Source organism: Ochotona princeps, chromosome 6 (assembly GCF_030435755.1).
Source record: "Ochotona princeps isolate mOchPri1 chromosome 6, mOchPri1.hap1, whole genome shotgun sequence".
NCBI lineage: Eukaryota > Metazoa > Chordata > Mammalia > Lagomorpha > Ochotonidae > Ochotona > Ochotona princeps.
Window position 1 is genome coordinate 14791773 of NC_080837.1, and position 19526 is coordinate 14811298.

At 45.0% G+C, this 19526-nt stretch overlaps 1 protein-coding gene across 6 annotated transcripts in view; it reads right to left on the reverse strand.

The window, feature by feature from the left end:
• Positions 1-16383: 16383 nt before the first annotated feature.
• IQCH (IQ motif containing H) overlaps positions 16384-19526 on the reverse strand; it is a 187602-nt gene continuing 184459 nt past the window's right edge. For 4 of the 6 annotated variants that reach the window (XM_058665635.1, XM_058665632.1, XM_058665630.1 and 1 more), the window contains 2 exons: positions 17911-18019; positions 16384-16724 (listed from right to left, as the gene is read on the reverse strand). In XM_058665635.1, coding sequence (XP_058521618.1) covers positions 16611-16724; positions 17911-18019 — 223 coding nt within the window. In that variant the 3' untranslated portion in view covers positions 16384-16610. The remainder of the gene's footprint in view (positions 16725-17910; positions 18020-19526) is intronic. The other 2 variants (XM_058665633.1, XM_058665638.1) reach the window with 2 other exon arrangements.

Genomic DNA, 19526 nt, shown 5'->3' on the forward strand with positions numbered 1-19526 from the left:
CAAGGCAAGGACTTCAGCTGTTAGGCTATTGCGCTGGGCCCGGGAGTGACATTCTAATGTGGGGAGGAATGCTTACTTTTTTCCCTCCAGGGAGATTTCCTGAAATCTAGCTACTGCTGCTTTTTGCTCATTGTGGAGTCTGATGTTTCCCCATCCAGTGAGCTAGTGTATGCCTGCTAACCTGGCATGAGCTCAGCCCAGGCAGGAGGTTTTTCTGCATCTTCATAGTGGGACTGTTCCACTGCCCATCCACGTCCGCGTGAATAGCCTGAGAAAAGCAGAAGATGACCCAAGTGGTGAGGTCCCCACTACCCATGGGGGAGACCCAGATGAAACTCTAGGCTCCTGGCTTCAGCTGGGCCCAGCCTTGGCAGTTTTAGCTATCTGGGGAATGAACCAATGGACGGAAAATTTCTCTGCTTTTTCCTCTCTCTCTCTCTCTAACTGCGACTTTTAAAAATCAATTTTTAAAAACATTCAAAGAAGATGGAAAAGTGAATTCCATGGCTAGCACTAGATAACAAGATAGCTCATGTTTATTAAACACCTGCGCAGGGGTGCATGTACAGAACATCACTTCCGGGGTGTTTTTGCAGCCTGACTGCCTCATCCCGATCCACCCAAGCAAAACTGTGCTTCCTTTGTGCTCATACTTCAACAGCACAGGAAGCTGCTGTCAGCACAGGGAAGCTGGACAGGGAGTTAGACAGGGGTAGAAGAGTTGGGGTTCCTGGCAGCTCTGCATTATAACTTGCCTGCTAGTTTGACAGGCCCATGATACACCTTTGTCTCATCAGGCACCAGGAAGGATGAGATTCTATGAAAATCCCAGAAGAATCACATACCCGCTACATCCCATCCTGTTTATTTGTGCAATGAAAGCACCACCCTGACCTCATCAAAGAGGCTGAGGATGGGGAAAGAATCCTCTGTTGACCTTGACCCTGCTTAGAGATCCTTCTCTCTCTTCACAGGCAACTCGCTGGCCTACACCTGGCAGGTGTCTCTCTGTGTGGGGCGGCCCCATGCACGTGTGAATGTGTGTTCACTGACTCTCATCTGGGTGTCTCTGCTTTCAATTCCTTAACTCTGGAGACCAAAGCCCAGAGTAAGATTAAGATCTGGAGGGCTACAACACCACGACTGTCGATCATGTGGAGATTTCTCCCTCCTAGCCAGCAGGCAGTCGGAGCTCTGTAGCCGACCTCAGCTAGGAGTCCTCTGATTCCATTCTGACATTGGCCATCTCCACCAGGTGCAATCTGCAGGTGGCTGAGGATAGACCAGGCATAAATAGGGACTCCCACACATCCTTCCTTGGATTTGATTAATCTGGTTGGGCAGCTCACAAAAAACCAGGTTATCGGTTTGTGCTAAAGGATACAGATCGAAGATGCATAGGGCAAGGTATTGGGGCAAGAAAGGCAGAGCCTCCATATCCCATGTGGGCACACTGCCTGCAGGGATCCCTTGTGTTCAATCCAGCAACTCTGCAAGGCCTGACCTTTTGAGTGTTGATGGAAACCTTGATTGCACAGGTGTGATAGCTCAGTGACTGGGTAGGGGACCCAGACCTAGCTTGTTTGTCCAGATCCTTCAACATCCGTTCCTCTAGGGTGCAGGGTAGGTACCCTCTGAGGGGTGCAGATGGTCTCTGACCACTGTGATTCTCAGAGGGAGAATTATAGGGTGCCCCTGGTGTCACTTTGTATGTAAATAAAAGAATTATGAAGGAAAAGGACTTGGGCATGTTGACATTTAGTATTTCATTTTAAAACTCCCACCTTGGAGCTCAAGGACTTTGGGTTCAAGGCAAGGAGGACCATGCAGATGACAAGGTTCAATGCACATCCCGGCATGCATTGCAACTTAAGTGGAGATGCAAGGGAGCCATGGATGCAAGTGTTCTGGGGACTGGACCCTGCGTAATGGCTCAGTGTCCTATGAACCAAGCTCAGCACCCCATGTGCTGGCTTGGAGATACTGGTTCTTCAACAGTCGTCACTCCCATCCATGATAAATGCTGCTTGCCACTCCAGCCCCGAGTCCTTGTATCCTCCTGGCAAAGACACCAGGCCTTGGCTTTTCTGCAGAATTAGCCCCTGGAAGGACTGGGTTAGGGCAGGAGTCATTAGGAAAGCAAAGAGCTGCTGCATTCTTGTCTAGATCTTCCTGGGTCCTTCTGTGGAACTGATTGATGTGCTAAAGGGCCCCCGAGGAGTCAGCTGGCAGCTGGGACTGCTGCTACAAAGACGGGCAAGAAAAATGACTCTGAGGAGAAGCACTTTGCTGTTACCAGCATGGGGGCAGAGATCTCATCTGAAGCATCCTGTGTCTCTAGTCCTTCTCAATGGCTCCCTTCCCTGGTGTAAGCTTTCCACGGCCAGGGATGCATGTTTGTTTTATTAACCTTTGTGATCTCAGCACCTAGGCTATCATTTGGCACAGGGGAGGAGCGGGAAGCAGGATGTATATGAGTGTATTTGAGGAATGATAGAGAAAGGAAATCATAACATGTAAGTCTTAAGTTAATCCAATTAAAATCTCATTTGGTTAGTTTGGAGAAATTCAACTACAGAACACGTAAGAACCATCCAAGGTTGTATATCAGAATCAAGAAAAAAATTTTGGGGAGGGTGTTATGACACGGCATACTAAGCCTCTGCTGGGGATGCCTATACCCCACGTAGAGTGCTAGTTCTAGTCTCAGCTTCCGTTCTTCTTCTTCTTCTACTTCTTCCTCTTCTTTTAAAGATTTACTTATTTTTATTGGAAAGGCAGATATACAGAGAGGAGGAGAGACAGAGAGGAAGATCTTGCATACACCAATTCACTCCCCAAGTGGCTGCCACAGAGCTGAGGTGATCCGAAGCCAGGAGCCTGGAGCCTCTTCCAGATCTCCCACTTGGGTGCAGGGTCCCAAGGCTTTGGGCCATCCTCGACTGCCTTTCCAGGCCACAAGCAGAAACTAGATGGGAAGTGAGGCTGCTGGGATTAGAAGAGAAGCCCATGTGGGATCCTGATGTGTGCAAGGTGAGGACTTTAACCACTAGGCTACCATGCAGGGCCAGCTCTTCTTCTAATCCTGCTCTCCGCTAATGCACCTGGGAAGGCAGTGGATGAACACCCAAGTGTTTGAGTCCATGCTACTTATGTGGGAGGCCCCGAGGGAGTTCCAGCTTCCTGCCTTGGGTCTGTCCCAGCTGCAGCTTGCTGTGGACACTTGGGAGAATGAGCCAGCCCATGGAGATCTCTCTTTCTCTTTCCTTTCCTTATGGCACTCTGGCTTTGAAAAAATAAATACATCTTAAAAAAAAAAAAAAAAAAAAAAAAAAGCATCCTGGCCTCATGATGTCCCGAGAGCTTTTACTTAAAGAACACTTCTAGGGCCTGGCACAATAGCTTAGCAGCTAAAGTCCTCGCCTTGCACATGCCGGGATCCCATCTGGGTACCGGTTCTAATTCCAGTGGCCCCACTTCCATCCAGCTCCCTGCTTGTGGCCTGGGAAAGCAGTCAAGGATGGCCCAAAGCCTTGGGACCCTGCATCCGTGTGGGAGACCTGGAAGAAGCTCCTGGTTCCTGGCTTCAGTTTGGCTCAGCTCCAGCCATTGTTGCCACTTGGGGAGTGAATGAATGGATGGAAGATCTTTCTCTGTCTCTCCTCCTCTCTGTATATCTGCCTTTCTAATAAAAATAAAATAAATCTAAAAAAATGATGAACATTTTCTGTGCCACAGACTTTGAAAATAAAAAAATAAAAAGAACACTTCTAGGGCTTGGCACGGTAGCCTAGTGGCTGAAGTCTACGCCTTAAACGTGTTGGGATCCTATATGGGTGCTGGTTCCTGTCCTGCTGGGCCAACTTCCCATCCAGCTCCCTGCTTGTGGCCTGGGAAAGCAGTCAAGGATGGCCCAAAGCCTTGGGACCCTGCACCCATGTGGGAGACCCGGAAGAGGTTCCTGGCTCCTGACTTCGGATTGGCTCAGCTCCAACCATTATGGCCACTTGGGGAGTGAATCAACAGAAGAAAGATCTTCCTCTCTGGGAAAAAAAAAATTCCCATCTCCTGCTGTGGATGCTAAACTTTAGAATCAGTGGCAAAGAAACATTAATGATTTTCTTTTTAAATCGGACGACACCTTTACACATTTGGAACTGTGTTTCTGATATCACAAGTCTTCACAGCACACAGTCACTATTTGGGGGAGCAATTGAGGAGCTTGCCAGCACAGCTTACTTTGTTAGGTAGACCGTGGTTCTGGTTACATCTTCACAAAATTTGTGTTACACGTGGCAGGTGCATGAGGAGCAAAGACCCTTGGGTGACTGTATTTGCATCTTGAATCCCAAAGGTGTTTTGCCTTTGCTGCTGATCTTCAGCTAACAGTGGCTCCAAGCCCTCTAACTTTGTGTCTCTGCCCCTTCTCCAGGCCCACTGTCAAGTAGCTAATGATCTATAAACAAATACTAAGATGCCCTAAGGGGGCTCTCCATTTAAAGGGGCCTTGAAGCATTCTGTATTGGAAAAATCCTCCTTCCCTACTTTACTTCTTGGTGCCTGATTCACCAGTTTGGGCACTCGGGGGAAGCTTTACTGGGGTTTTCAGATGGGAGATGTGTTTCAATTACCATGGGATAATGCTAAGCTTTCTATAGTTTTTCCTACTTCAGGACAAAACTTTGAAAAAAGATAAATCGGCAGTTCTGTTGCAGGAATAGCATTTCATTTGCTACATGTGCACATTTCAATCGCTTAAGCTGGAATTGGCCGTAGAGTATAAAAATATCTAACAGTTACTGGGTGTTATCAGTGGATATGCAACAAGGTGGAATATTCCACATGGGGGGAGGGCGGGGGGAGGGGTGGGGTGATTCCCAGTATCACATAATACAATGTAATCAATGAATAAAAAAAAAGATTAAAAAAACAAAACAAAACAAAACAAAAAAAACCAGTTACTGGGTGTTTATCATGTTCTCCAGGGTTTGTGTCCATTGTCTTGTTTAAACAACATTTCAAAGCAATGGTATTTTGCTTTTTTTTTTCCTAGCTGAGGACATGAAATGTCAGAGATTGGAGAGGATAATAGATTTGTCTGTTGTCACAGAGCAGGCAGCTGCTGGAGTCAGGATTTGACAGGATTTGATTCTAGAAGTGGCAGGACCAAAATTCCATGCTTTGGAAGTGGACATTAGAATGGTCACTTAGATGCCATCCTCCCATCAAAGAAAAGAGAAGGCAATGCAAGAAGCCACAGGCAGCATAGGTTTATTCAGACACAAGCATGGCAGGTGCATGCACAGCAGGGAGGGGGAGAAAGAGAGAGAGAGAAACCTTCCCTTACAGACCAGTGGCTTACATGAGACAAAGCTGGTGGGAAGAGGCTTGGAGGCTGTACTGCAGCTGGGCTGCCAAGATGGGCGGCGTGGACTGGATCTAAAGGTCCCTGGAGCCAGCAGGGTGAGCTGAGGCTGGACTCTTGAGGGGAGGGAGCTTGGGAAAAGCAAGGAGAGTGCAGGCTGTGACAGACCTTTTTAGACAGTGAAGTGTCCTGTGGTCCAGGCAAGGTGAGGCTGGTGCAGGCAGGGTAGGGCTGTGCTAGAAAAAAACAGAGGAATTCCTGCCTGTTATGTAGGTGAGAGGTCAGGAGGGATCTTTTGGCTGCATCATCCTGGGCTGGAGTTCCTGGGTTTGATACCTATCTCCGGCTCTTGACTCCAGCTTCCAGCCAATTCCAACCTTGAGAGACAGAAGTGACAACTCAGGTTGTGGGGTTCATGCTACCCTAATGGGGGTTGGGGGGGACTGCAACCATTTATCTGTATGTTGCAAAGTATTTTGAAAATGTTTTCAGACTTGAACCCCATCAATAAACATCAAATCTCAGCAAGCTGTCAAGCTCTAAAACTTAGATTTTGTCTGGGGGTCCTGAGAAAAGAGTAGGTGGAGATTCTTTGCACTGTTTTTACAACTTTTGCATATGCCTGAAAACTAAAAGGTTGAGTTTTTAAAATGTGGGATTTAATGGGAAGAGCATCTGGCCATAATTTGGATGGGGATGACTGGGACTCCTGACACGGATAATACGCCCTTTAGCCCAAGGCACCATTTCGGGAAACCCAAACTTGCAGTTCTGTTTTCTTTTCATTCCTTGCTGTTTCTCATAAACCAAGATGTTAAAACTAACTCCATGCTCTATTAATTATATGAAGGTGAACTTGAGTCATATTTGTTACTGAAGATGATTAATAATTACCAGTTCTGCACACGTTTCTGGTGCATTTCAGTAAATAAACAGGGTACATTGTTGGGTAGTAATTGATTAATTAGCACATTCATCCTACACAGCTCAATGGTCTAAGGATGCTGAGTTTGAGATATTGCTCATAATTATTACAAGAAACAAATCTGTTCCATTTCTCAGTTTATTCTTCTGCACGCTATTTTTTTTTCCTAAATCGAATGCTTAATGGTTCAAAACCTTATAGGTTTTATTCAGATAAATCAACTCATGAAAAATTGCCAGTCATAATCGCCCAATTCTTGTTTTCGTGTGAACTAGGGTGAAAACTTTTACAAGGCTAATTTTAACAGTCGCACTGGCTGTTACACTGGATTCAATACTGTAAATATAGGGCACTTCCCTGCCATGCGGGAAACGCTCACTGAGCACCTGGGCGCAACAGGGGCACCGGAATCTCATTTGCTTCCCCGCCACATCAAACAAGCCCAGGTTTTTGCAAGTGTTACCGGGTTGGCACTTCGAAGCACCAAGCAAATAGACGGCAGCACGCGCTGGTCGCCATTTTAACTGTGCGGTAGTTTAAGAAAATGTCTCCCCATCCCGCCCCTGGATTCTTGGAGCCAGAACGCGGCTAAGAGATGGTGTCGACAAGCCGGCTTGCACAGGGAGTCAGCAGCCCCAGGTTCTTAGCACATTTTTTCTTGAAGAAGTTACGCAGCCAAGGGCACGTGACTTCCACCTCCTCCGAGCACGGTTCATTCTTCTGAACCAAGTAGGGAGAGTCAAACAGGGGCAGAGATTGTCAGAGATGAACCCAAGTTTGGGACACAGACCTGGCTTTGAGCTCCAAATTGCGAGTTTAATTATTTTAATCTCTCAGAGTTGCTGCTTTGAGGACTTTTTATCGTTAAAGTGCGAACGAAATAGGAAAACCATTTGAGACTGCTTGGTAACATGCTGAATATAAGGTTCCATGATTATTTTTAATAACTTTCTGAACAAGATGTGTCTGATGGATGCGTCAAAATGCCCATGTGCTTGGTTTAAAAATGGGGGACTTGAGAAGTAATTATCTTTTTAAAAATATTCTCAGTAACAATAAGTATACATATTTATGAGTTGTAGTGTGATATTTTAATACTTGTATGCAATATGTTCTGACTGAAACAAAGCAGTCACCATTTCCCTTTGTATAATTGAAGGCTTGGAGCATCTCTGTTCATATATTGTGTACTGAGTTATCGGGGACTGTATTGTCTCCCCATTAGGCTGAGTACCACTAGAAACTTTTTCCTTCTTTCTGACTCTGATTTGATACCTGGGAGGCGATTTTAGACATTCTTTCTGCTGTTACCCAAATTACACTGGGTAAAAATTTCCCACATTGGGCCCAGCATTGTGGCATAGTGGGTCCGGTTGCCCCTTTGATGCCAGCATCCCATACGGACTGCTGCTTGAGTCCTGGCTGCTCCATGTCTGATCCAGTTTCCCGCTTCTGGCCTGAGAAAGCAGTCGAGGATGGCCCAAGTTCTTGGGTCTCTGAATTGACAAGAGAGACCCAGATGAATCTCCTGACTGCCAGCTTCAACCTGGCTGCTGGGGAGTCAACGAGCAAATGGGAGCTATCGCTTCTCTTCATCTCTGTAACTCTGTCTTTCAGAAAAATAAAATAAAATCTTAAAAAATGATTTTATGTTATATTTCAAATCATTGTGTATGGATTTTAAGTTTTTTCACACTAAAATAAAATTATCTTATGATTTAATTTTCCTTTTTTTTTTTTTTTTTTTTGGGCAGTTTTCTCACGTGCCTACATTAGTGTGGAAGTCCTGGCATAAACTAAGGGGAAAAAAACCACAGAGACAGCACCCCATCCTGTTTTTACAAAGCTACTAAAAGATGACATATGCTCTGGTATTTACAGAGACAAAATATGCCCAGTTAACCCTTTGAATTCTTATTTCTATCATCTATTGGCATCAACATTTTGTAATGAAGAAAGTATGTATCACATTAGTTCAGAAAAAAGTCTTCAAAATAAAATGTTCCCATTACTTTACTTGATTAGCAATAGTGAAAACTCAAGGAATTAAAAGATAAATTTATTTTGGTGCAAAACATTTGAACCAAACGAAGGCTATGCATGAAAAGCACTTATGGAAGAACTAGGTGCTAATTTAAAAAAAAAATCTTTGTAGAGAAATAAATTTAGCTTCTAACTTTTTTTCTCAAACTGGAGTGGCCTTGTACTGTAAGCTTAGGCATTTTTTAAAGAGTCATTTAAAATCAAGATGTTTTTTGAGACAGAAGTTCTGTGTAGTATTTAAGGATGACCGAGTCCCATCCTGGAGAGCAACAGGTTAAGCCACAGGTGTCAATGACAGCATAGCCTAGCAAAGTGGTTGTTCTAGTTCTGGCGACCCGGCTTCTGATCTGACTTCCTGCTCATGTACCTGGGGAGGCAGTGCGAACACCCGAGTGCTTGGCCCCTGTCACCCAAATGGCTCCTGTCTTCAGCCCCACCCAGATTTGGCTGTCCTGGCCATTTGGAGAGTAAACAAGTGGGTGAAAGATCTCTTTTTTGTTTCTCTCTCCTCCTCCACCTGTTGCTTCCTGCTAATGCACACCTGGGAGGCAGCCAGGGCTGACTCAAGTGGGTGGCTCCCTGACACGTGATGGGTTCCTGGGTCCTCCCTTCAGCCAGGCCCAGTCCTGGGTATTGCAGACACCCGCGGCATAAGCCGACAGATGGAAGGTCTGTCTGTCTCTCCCTTTTTCTGTGTATGTCTGCCTTGCAAATGAAGGAAATTTGAAGTTTTTGACAAAATCTTTACAGAAAAGCACAGTAGGTGAGAAAACATTGATGCTCAGAATTTGCATTGAGTGACAGACATTGCCTCCTTGACTGACTGCACTGCCCTTGTCAACCTCTTCTGAGCACTCTTCTTGGCCAGCCCTGTCCTTGTCCTTGTCCTGCCATGACCTTGTCCTTGACTGGCTCTGACCTTGTCCTTGTCTTGCCCTGCCCTTGTCCTTGGCTGGCTCTGACCTTGTCCTTGTCCTGCCATGACCTTGTCCTTGGCTGGCCCTGAGCTTGCCCTTGGCTGGCCTTTGGCTGGCTCTGACCTTGTCCTTGTCTTGCCCTGACCTTGTCCTTGGCCGGCTCTGACCTTGTCCTTGGCTGGCCCTGACCTTGTCCTTGGCTGACTCTGACCTTGTCCTTGGCCGGCCCTGACCTTGTCCTTGTCCTGTCCTGACCTTGTCCTTGGCTGGCCCTGAGCTTGTCCTTGGCTGGCCCTGAGCTTGGCCTATGACGACTTGAACAGTGATCGTTTGTGCCAGCTGAAGGCCACCTCACTCAGGAGACCTTATCACTTGCCTCTGGAAGAACTCAAGGTTACCCAAAATGATTTTTCCCCCTGGCTGATTCCTGAAGTTAGGGCTTCTGTCTCCCTGTGTTGTGGGAGGGTAGGCACCTACAACCGCAGATCCTGGGAGCAGACCCACATGGGCTTCCCACCAATCATCTCCAGCCTGCCCTGCTGTGGCTCAAGGTTTGCACTGTCCCACTCTGCTGGGCTGCCCCTCTATTCCCTACCTTCTCCTTGGCACTGTCTTTATTTTGCTGTTCACTCACATTCTTGTATTTATCATATCTCTGTTCATATTAGGCAAGAGACAGACTCAACCAACGTGTTCACCGACAGATGGGTGGATCAAGAAAGGTGGTGTATGTTGTAGAGAGTGGTTACCCTTCCAGGAAATCCCTGAGAAGCAAATGGCCAGGGTTCCCACAGCCCCTCCGTGGCAATTAAGGAGACAGATCAGAGGCTCTGCTCTTGGATTTCAAGCCACAAACCAGAGAATGCTGCTTGTAGCTTTGAGCTGCAGCTAAAGCATACAACGTACCTGTGAACTTCATTAAAGATGATGTAACAGATGATCACCTTTCAGTGCCCAGCCTCTTCTGGACACCTCGAAATTGACGTCAGTTAGCACTAGACTCTTACTGCTATTGCAATAGTGTACTTCTGATTAAAATCTGCCTTTGTCACTTTAATTAGCATATACCCTTTCTTTTAATAATTTGTTTATAAACTATTTAGGAAGAAGAAGAGAGAATGTTCAATCTACTAGAAAACTACAGCTTGACCAGGGCCAGCCTGAAATCAAGAGTCTGGAAGCCTATCTGAGGTTCCCATGTGGATGGTAGGGGGCCCAAATATGTGGGCCAACATTTGCTGCTTTCCCAGGTGCATTAATAGGAAATTGCATTAGAAGCAGAGTCCCTGGGGCTTGAACCAGTGCTCAGGTCTGGGATGCAGCATGAAAAGCAGCAGCTCAGCCTGCTGTGTACACACTGGTCCCTCAGTGGCCATATTTCAAGTGTACGTTTTTGAGTTTGGGTCATATGCTTGCACCCTAGAAACCATTTGCATAGAAACACAGTCAAGATGCTCATTGCTCCTAGGATTTTCCTTCTGCTTTGTAATCCTCTACTTCCTCTTCACTCTATCCTGGCTGCAGTACTTTGTGTTTTCCAGAAAATTAAGCAGGTATGTGCTCAGTTTTTGTCCGATTTTTTTATCCGATCTAATTACGGACTCTTGTATGCTGTTGGGTTCATAAATAAGTCGCTATTGAATGTTGGGGAACATTGCATTATATGAATAGTTCACAGTTTCCTCTGGGCCACCAGAGAGTTGCCATGAGCGTTCATGTACAAGCTCTGTGTGGACACAGGCTTTCTTTGTCTTGGGTAAATATCAGGAAGCGAGATGGCTGGATTAGACGGCAGGTGCAGTAACACACGACTAATTGATTTTTGATTTTTTATTTAAAAGAGGTGGAGAGACAGAGATTTCGTACACTGATTCACTCCCCAAGTGACCGCAATGGCCAGAGCTGAGCCATCTGAAGCCAGGAGCCAGGAGCTTCTTCCAGGTCTTCCACTTGGGTGCAAGTCCCGAGCTTTGGGTCGTCCTTGACTGCTTTTCCAGGTCACAAGCAGGGATGGGAAGCAGGGCTACTGGAATTACAATCAGTGCCCAAATGGGATCCCAGCATTTTCAAGGCAAGGACTGCAACCACTAGGCTACCGTGCCGGGTCCCCAGCTTCTTATTTTGAAAATTTAAATTTGGAGTTTATTTTGCAGCCAGAGGAAGGTCTGCTGTTTGTTGTCGCATGTTGGGACCATGATTCCATCACAACAGTCCTTATGAGGCGATTGCAATCAACTTGGGTGTGGTCTTCTCTTTCTGGGAGCTGTAATTAGCCATCTGGTATACTTTATAACAGTTTGTTAAATAAAAACATCTTAAAATGTAGCATTTAAGTGATTTCTGTTTCTCATTTTTCTCTGTGTGTGGGCCTATGCACATATGTGTATGGTGACCCACAGATATATATGACAATCATAAAAATGAAGCAAAATGCGTACAGAGTGGTAAGAAAATGTTTGGGGGAAGGGAAGTACCATGCAAAAGAATAAACAACAACAATAACAGCAAATCCAAACCTATTTTATTCATGGATTGCCAGAGCTACTTTTTTTTTTTTTTGGCTTGTGCTATCTTTAGGGTCTTCTAACGAAGCAAAAGTTGTTTCTAACCAACAGATTTCTAAACAGCAGGGACATGCTTATTATTTACAGTTTGGGTCTTTCCCTCATTTACATAAATACCCCAGAAGCCAGCAGTTGAAAACTAATAAAAGCCAAAGCCCTCCATCAAATGCAAATAAAGTTTTCACAACCATGAGTTTGACTATTAGGTTGAAAAATAACCCTGAGTCTGTGGTTATGAAGGGTTTTTTTTCTGGCAAGTGTAGCATCACGTTTCCAAGTTAGGCCCTGCTTGCTTTCTGTATCTCTCTTTCTACAATTGCCCATCAATAAGTTCTGCTTCCCCAAGGAGCAGTGTTTTCTTTACTGCCATTTTCTAAGTAGGACATTGTTAGGGGCCTGGCGCTATGGCTCAGTGGCTAAAACCTTGCCTTGCAACTGGCGGGATTCCATATGGGCACTGGTCTGTACCCTGGCAGTTCCACTTCCCTTCCAGCTCCCTAACTGTTGCCTGGGAAATCAATAGAGGACAGCCCAAAGCCTTGGGACCCTGCATCTGCATGGGAAATCCAGAAGCTCCTGGCTCCTGGCTTCAGATGGGCTTGGCTCAGGCCCTTGTGGCCACTTGGGGAGTGAACCAGCAGATGGAAAATCTTTCTGTCTCTCCTTCTCTCTGTATATCTCCCTTTCCAGTAAAAATAAATAAATGTTAAAAAGAAAAGAAACTCGAGAGTTAGGATGAAGTGCAGGGGAAGGGATGGCTGTGGGTTCACGCTCCTGTGTACCTCCTACTCGAATGCGTCAGGCCTCTGCCAGGTGTCTTATGGAAGCCGTACTGTCAATAGGAGCTCAGCTGTGTGATCCTGACTCTGCCATGACATGCCTGTGGAAGCAATGCAATGCATTTCACAGTCCCTGTCTCCTGAGCTTGCCACGGGTCTGATCAATCTTCTTGCAGGAGGAAAAGCAGAGCCAGGTACTCGGCCCTTTCCCCAGTCCCCACCCTCACATGATCTCAGCAACCTAATTCATACTTGCCCAAGTAAGACTGAGCAGGATTTTTAGTAATGCATTGAAAGAGTTGAGCACCTTTGTTATGCATGTTGAAGTCAGAGAAGCAGTAAGATGAAAAGAATAAACATCGCATGTTTTGGGAAATATTATTGATGTATGCCTGAGAAACTATGAAAGATAAAAATTAAATGTGAAAATGCCCATTTGCCTTCCTGCACAGGAACAGGGTTGGGGATTAATGAGATAACAGGCCCAAAGTCCTTGCCAGATGATGCAAATGAGAAAATTAATAATCATTTACATTAACAATAATGTATAATATTACATATTATATTATACTATATATTAAAACACATATAAAATACAAAATATATGCCATATTATTTATAATTAATATATCGATTATAACTAATACAATCATTATATCATAATGCATAACATTATATTTATATTAATAACATGCAGATTAACACTAATTATGATTATTAATTGTGAAAGCCATCAGATGGTTACTAATCTGTTACTCACCATAAGATAATACTGTTACAAGTGAAGAAGAGGGTGCTTGACACTCTCAGGGTGACGTAGCTAAAATGACACTCCCATGATACTTTGGTTATCCTGCATGTTGCTGTTGGAAGCCCTTTCATAACCCTTCCTGGATGTCATGTCTTCTTATCTCTCTGTCAAAGTCATGGCACCAGGTGGCCAGACTGTCCCCGCCTTCTGTTGTGGGGTTTTCCATTGAAGTCTTACACACCAGTCGCCGTAAGAGAATTTCACTCTCACTACTTCCTCTTCTCCTGCTTTCTTTGAGCGCACAATTGTGATGTCCTATGAACCTATCACCTGCCTGAGCTTATTTTCTTTGCCAGGAGTGTGTGCAAATGAACCGGGCTGTTTGTATTTCATGTGACACCCTAAGAATTATTGTAAAAGGCTGAAGAGCCCTTACATGATCTGCAGCAGGTGAAGCGGAGCCTGCCACATTACACACATGCTGGAAGTTGTGAAGACAGGAGAGCAAATCCCCAAAGTCTTTGCACTTAGCCTAACACGCAAGGTGAGGTAGGCATGTACTCTTCTAAAAATTTATTTATTTTTTATTGTAAAGGCAGATAGAGAGGAAGATCTTCCGTCTGGTGGTTCACGTCCTAGGTGGCTGCAACGGCTGGAACTAAGCCAATTTGAAGCTAGGAGCCAGAAGCTTTTTCCAGGTCTCCCATGCCAGTGCAGGGCCCCATGGCTTTGGGCTGTCCTTGACTGCTTTCCCAGGCCACAAGGAGGGAGCTGGATGGGAAATGGGGTGGCTGGGATTAGAACCAGTGCCCATATGGGATCCTGTCATGTTTAAGGCGAGGACTTTAGCTGCGAGGCCATCACACCTGGCCTGGCATGTACTCTTAATAGTTCTCCTGAATACAACAAGGAGTGTCTACCTACACGGAGTCGTTGGAATACCCCAACACAGTAACGCAGCTAAGGGTCGCAGTGTAGTGCACATCCAGCAGTTAGTAAGTGCTCAATGAATGGGAATGGTTTAGTGGGTGGTAGATTGGTGAGTTAAGGTGGACAGCATGAGTTGCCTGCCATCTAATATCGTGTGGTTGAATTCTTTCAAGTTTGTGGTGCATGGGTTGTGAATTAAGGCCAAGAGTCACCCAATACATTTATTCCAAATGGTTAGTCCAATTAGTTTCTCTAACCATCCACTATTCACCGTTAAACTCCATCACACGCAGACAGTTCTGCTGTAAGGCTCGCTTTACGTGCCCTTTCTTGACAATCCTGTTATTTGCCAAGATTTCCGTTTCCTGTTTAGAACAGCAAAGGCTCAGGAGTAGTTCATTTTGCCTAATTCAATTTGGGTTGCTGTAGACATTGTCCCTCCTGCTTAAGAGTCTTTTCGAGCTTACCTTAGCTGACCAGTAGCTGGTGTCCCTAGCTAGGAGGACTAGGCTTCTTTTCAAATGCTCTGTAATTAAAACAGTTCACTAATTTAATCTGGTCCTCAGGCTTCTCCCACTTAATTACTTGAAGTGACTGTTCTATGAGACCAATTTTTGGCTTTTCCCTTTGAAGCGAATCTTGGAAGAGAATCCTCTAAGTCCCAGATTTGAAAATGGACATTCTAGTAGGGTATGGTCACAATACGGCAAAGAAGCCACGGAAAATCATGTGGGTTCCAAAAAAACAAAAACAAAAGCCAAACAAACAACAACACAGAGATCCAGGAGGGGCACACTCTTGTGACCACAGTCAGTAGCTCCAGGCTCAGGAGTGCTCATCAAAATTCAAACAGGAAACTTCCTTGATAGATGGACCAGTGTTGTCCTGTGCCACGTGAATGGCCCCCATGCTGTGCCGAACAAAACGGAGACAATTTTCTTTTAAAGTCCAGAGCAGATGAGAGCCAGAAGGAAACAGAGGGTCTTCCTGACTCCCAGGACGCGACGGTGCCAGTGAACTAATGAGTCTCTTGGACCTTATGTTGCTCTGGCTGCCATCGAGACATGGCTCTGATGGGTGGGCAGGGCTTCCTATCCGTCAAGTGTCTGGACAATGGGCCCCCTCACATGGATCAGGGAGTGCTGGCCAGAAAAAGAGGTCATCGTGGTACCTCGCGCAGGCAGGAAACCTGGCTAATTAATGCATCTCGGACGAGAACAAAACAAGCGCTGACACACACACACACAGAACCGGTCATTTGATTTGCAAAAAACTTTTAAGCCTGTGGCTGCGGCACATTTGAAAAGAAACCACCGCAATTTCATAGGTGAAAACCCAAAAACAAAACCAAAAAGATCCTAAAAAGAAGAAAACCACTCTTATGATCCTGCACATTCAGGTAGCTTTTTAGATACAAAGGTAATTCTTTGAAACAATATGTGACTAGGGCTGGGTGGGAATGGCAGTGTTGCACTTGACCTATTTCAATCTTTAGGAAAGCTGCCTAAACACTGCAGCGTGCCTGCGTGTTTTGTTTTTAATAACAATTTGCCCTTTAGGAGGTACAATTGAATTCCACTTGTAAAAATTCGGCCGCTGTTATTCAATAGAGACTGCGGGAGCACAAGTGTTTATTCAAGTGAGGAGGCTTTGAGTTACAAAGCATCTTCAACTAAGAGCAGATACTGCCACCTAGATATGTTTTGGCACTTCTGTGAAAGAGACGACGGCTTATTCCACTTCTTCCAAATACGGCAACCACAGCAAACAAAAGTGGCTCAGTACAATAAATGTTCACGCACGATAAAGCATCACTTTATAAAAAAAAAATCATAGAAATGTAATACCCTGAGGGGAAAAAAGGATATTTGGGGTTTGGCCAAATAGCAGCGATTGTGTTTTCATTCAATGTTTTAAATGCAGAAAATGAATTTCTGTTGGAAATAGAAGGAAAGTTCGTAAACTTTAAAACACACACACGCACCACAAAAGTTCCCTAGTCCTGAAGTTTAAATGTGGCAGGGATAGAAGTTGGGGATGTGACTGTCTTCCTTCAGCAGGTTATTTTTTGCCCCAAGTCTGCGAAGAGGGAGAGATTGTTCAGCACTATCAAATGAAGAAGCCCGCAGGCTTTGGTTTAATACATGCAATAAGATCACTTCATACACAGTGTTTATAAAAAGTTGTTTTTTAGAAAGAAGAGAATTATAACCTGTTTTGATTCAGTTCTTAGCAAACAAAGCCAACTAATTGCCCCCCACTCTTATTTCTACCAAGCAAAAAGGGTAGTGCCCTGTTTTGCTCAGGACTGGAACCCTGAAACCATAATGGACAGATCATCTGCAAAACTTGGAGAGATTTTTCTCATCTTTGGAGGGTAGCTCTTCCTTGAATCTCATTTTGTTTTCCTCTGTCACTCCTAGAATGGTTTCAGTGTCTTCAATGATGGCCTGTAATTGAACAACCAGACACAATGGGTTATTTAAAGGCCTCAAACAGTCCCCCCTCCTGGGCCCAGTCTTTCTTGGCGGAGCTGAGTGTGGTCCAGACCAGTTCTGCTAGGAGTGTGCTGCACCTACTGGATAGGGCCCATCTTACAAACCAGCGGTTACTTGTCTCACAGAAATGAATAAGAATTTGGAAATCTTTCTAGAATTTTTGTCAATCCTGCTTACTAATGAAAACATTAGGCCTCTATTTTATACATTTTTAAGATTTTTTTTTTTTTTTTATCTGAAAGGCAGAGTTACAGAGAGGAGAGAGTAAGGGAGAGGGAAAGAGAAAGTGAGAGAGAAATCTTACATCTACTAGTTCACTCCCCAAATGGCCGCAACAGGTGGGGCTGTGCCAGGCTGAAGCCAGGAGCCAGGAGCTTCTTCTGGGTCTCTCACAGGGGTGCAGGCAGTGTAGAGACATGGGCCATCCTCCACTGGCTTTCCAGGTGCACTCTCAGGGAGCTGGATGCGAAGTGGAGCAGCCAGGACTCAAACCAACCTCCATGTGGGATGCCGGCCTCGCAGGCTGACGCCTCCTCTTGTAATCTAGGATTTGGAGGTGGCTACTCAGCCACACGGGGCTGGATCTACCCTCCCGCAGCTTCCGAGGCTGTTTGGAGTCTTCTAAAGGGGATTAGTGAAACATGCACCCCTCTATGGAGATGCAGGTGAGGTCCTTGGTGGATGTGTGCTGGGATTTTTGCTGCTGCTTCCTAAGCCTCTGATGGGGCTCTGGGAATGGCAGGTGCACAGGCGTCATTAGGCAGGAGCCGCATTGTTTGAAAAACAGAGCGATTCCAATGCCAGGGCTTGCTTGTGACAGTCTGGGGAAGATCCGCCTTCACCCACAACACCGGTGAGCTCAGCTGTCTTCTGAGCTTGGGTTTGAAAACAGCAGCTAGTGAAAGTAAGTCTACTCTATTTCAAAGCAAAGAAAAAGTTTCAAACTATTTAAATTTAACTAACGGGTTCAGTGGGAACCTTCCAATATTGACCCTGCACACTGTAAAATATGTGCTGCTTACAATAAAAAAGAGAGAGAGAGAGAGAGATGGTTTAGCACTTGTTTACAATCCAGCATGAGGTATTTTCAGCCCTTGTATAGAAATTAACCAGGATCGTTAGTTAATTAACACCTCACCTTAAAATTGGTCTCGCCTTGCATATTAGGTGCTGATATTTCTTGATGAATGATGAAGAGATGGCGAGCAAAGGTCATGAGGGCCCCCTGGAGATCCACGCCGATTGTTCTGTTAATGATATCCAAACAAATGAGTTTACCAACGATTCCCCTCACATGCTTAAAAACAATCACCCTCTCATTTGTGCCTGTCTGCTGATGGAATTTAATGAGTATTTTCAATCTCACAAGATGGCAATCTTCAGGGAGATATGAAAGATGAGGCTCCATTTTAACTTGTCAACAGAAAGGATTTGTGTAATAAATATTTTTTATTAATCAACTTAGCCGAAGATGGCAATGGGTTCACTCGTTTCTAGCACAAGGCTACTGCGAGCTGGCACAGTCGGGCTAGCTCATTTTTAAAATCGGTGAATTCGTGCAAGAGGATTCTTGCAAACAGCCACTCACGTCTACCAGTTTTCTGGTCTGCATCTTGCTTTTCTGGATACTGGGCTTTCTCTTCTATTTCCTGGGCACAGATCATTGCTGATACATATTGGGGGCTCCTGGAGTTCAGTGTGAGCCCCCAGTCCAATAAAACCCCAGTCTTTATAAAGCTAAACACTATTTGGAGATGTTTGGGAGATGGAGTTTTGGCCACATTGAGTTACATGGCCAGTGCAGACAACAAAATCTCCCATCGGAATGCTGGTTGAAGTGCTGGTTGCCCTGCTGCTGATCCTTCTGGGGAGGGTCCCTGCCACCCAAATGGGAGATATGGGTGGGGCTCCTGGTTTCAGGTTGATATCTCTCCCCCTTCTCTCCCCCTTCCTCTCTTCCTCCTTTTCTATCACTCTGCTTTTTCAATGCAATCAATCAATAATTCTTAACTTGAGAAAAAGATTTTCAGACATGGCTTGCCAACTGTCCTGTTACATATGAGTTTGGACTTGGCAACAACACTTCAGGAAATTAAAAAACAAATGAAAAAAAAAAAGAACTAGATGAGCTGATTAGTTTTTTTTTAAAACCCAGAGAGGGAGATCCTAACGAAATACCCTTTAAGGCAACTGCAAAAAGAAAGTTGAGGGTTACCTACTTTCCAGTCATTATTTGGAAAAAATAGATTGCCTTCAAGTCGGGCTGTGACCCTTTAAGGAGTGGCTGTTCTTGGGTCCAGCCAGGACCAAAAGCTCACCAGCCCTGCTAGCAGGAAACCAGGACTCTTGCTCCTGCCGCCAGTTGGCTGTGTGCCTTTGGGGAAGGCACTTAAACTTTCTTTTTCTCTAAAATGAAGGAACTGGGTTTAGATCAGTGCTTCCGTACAAGCTTTATTCTTGCAGCTCCAAGGATGACACACCCTGAGAACTGCAGACACTCGTATTTGCTCTTTCAAGAAAAGAAAGAAAAGCTAAGGTCAATATCGGAATGAATCATTTAAAAACTTTTTTTTTTTTTTTTTATTTTGCCAATGCGTTGGGGGTCAGTGTATATTAGACCCTGGGTACTTCTCTCTCTTTTAAAAACATTTATTTATTTTTTGAAAGGCAGATTTACAGAGAAAGGAGAGACAGAGGGAGAAATCTTCCATCTGCTGATTCACTCCCCACATGGCTGCAGTGGCTGGAGTCGGG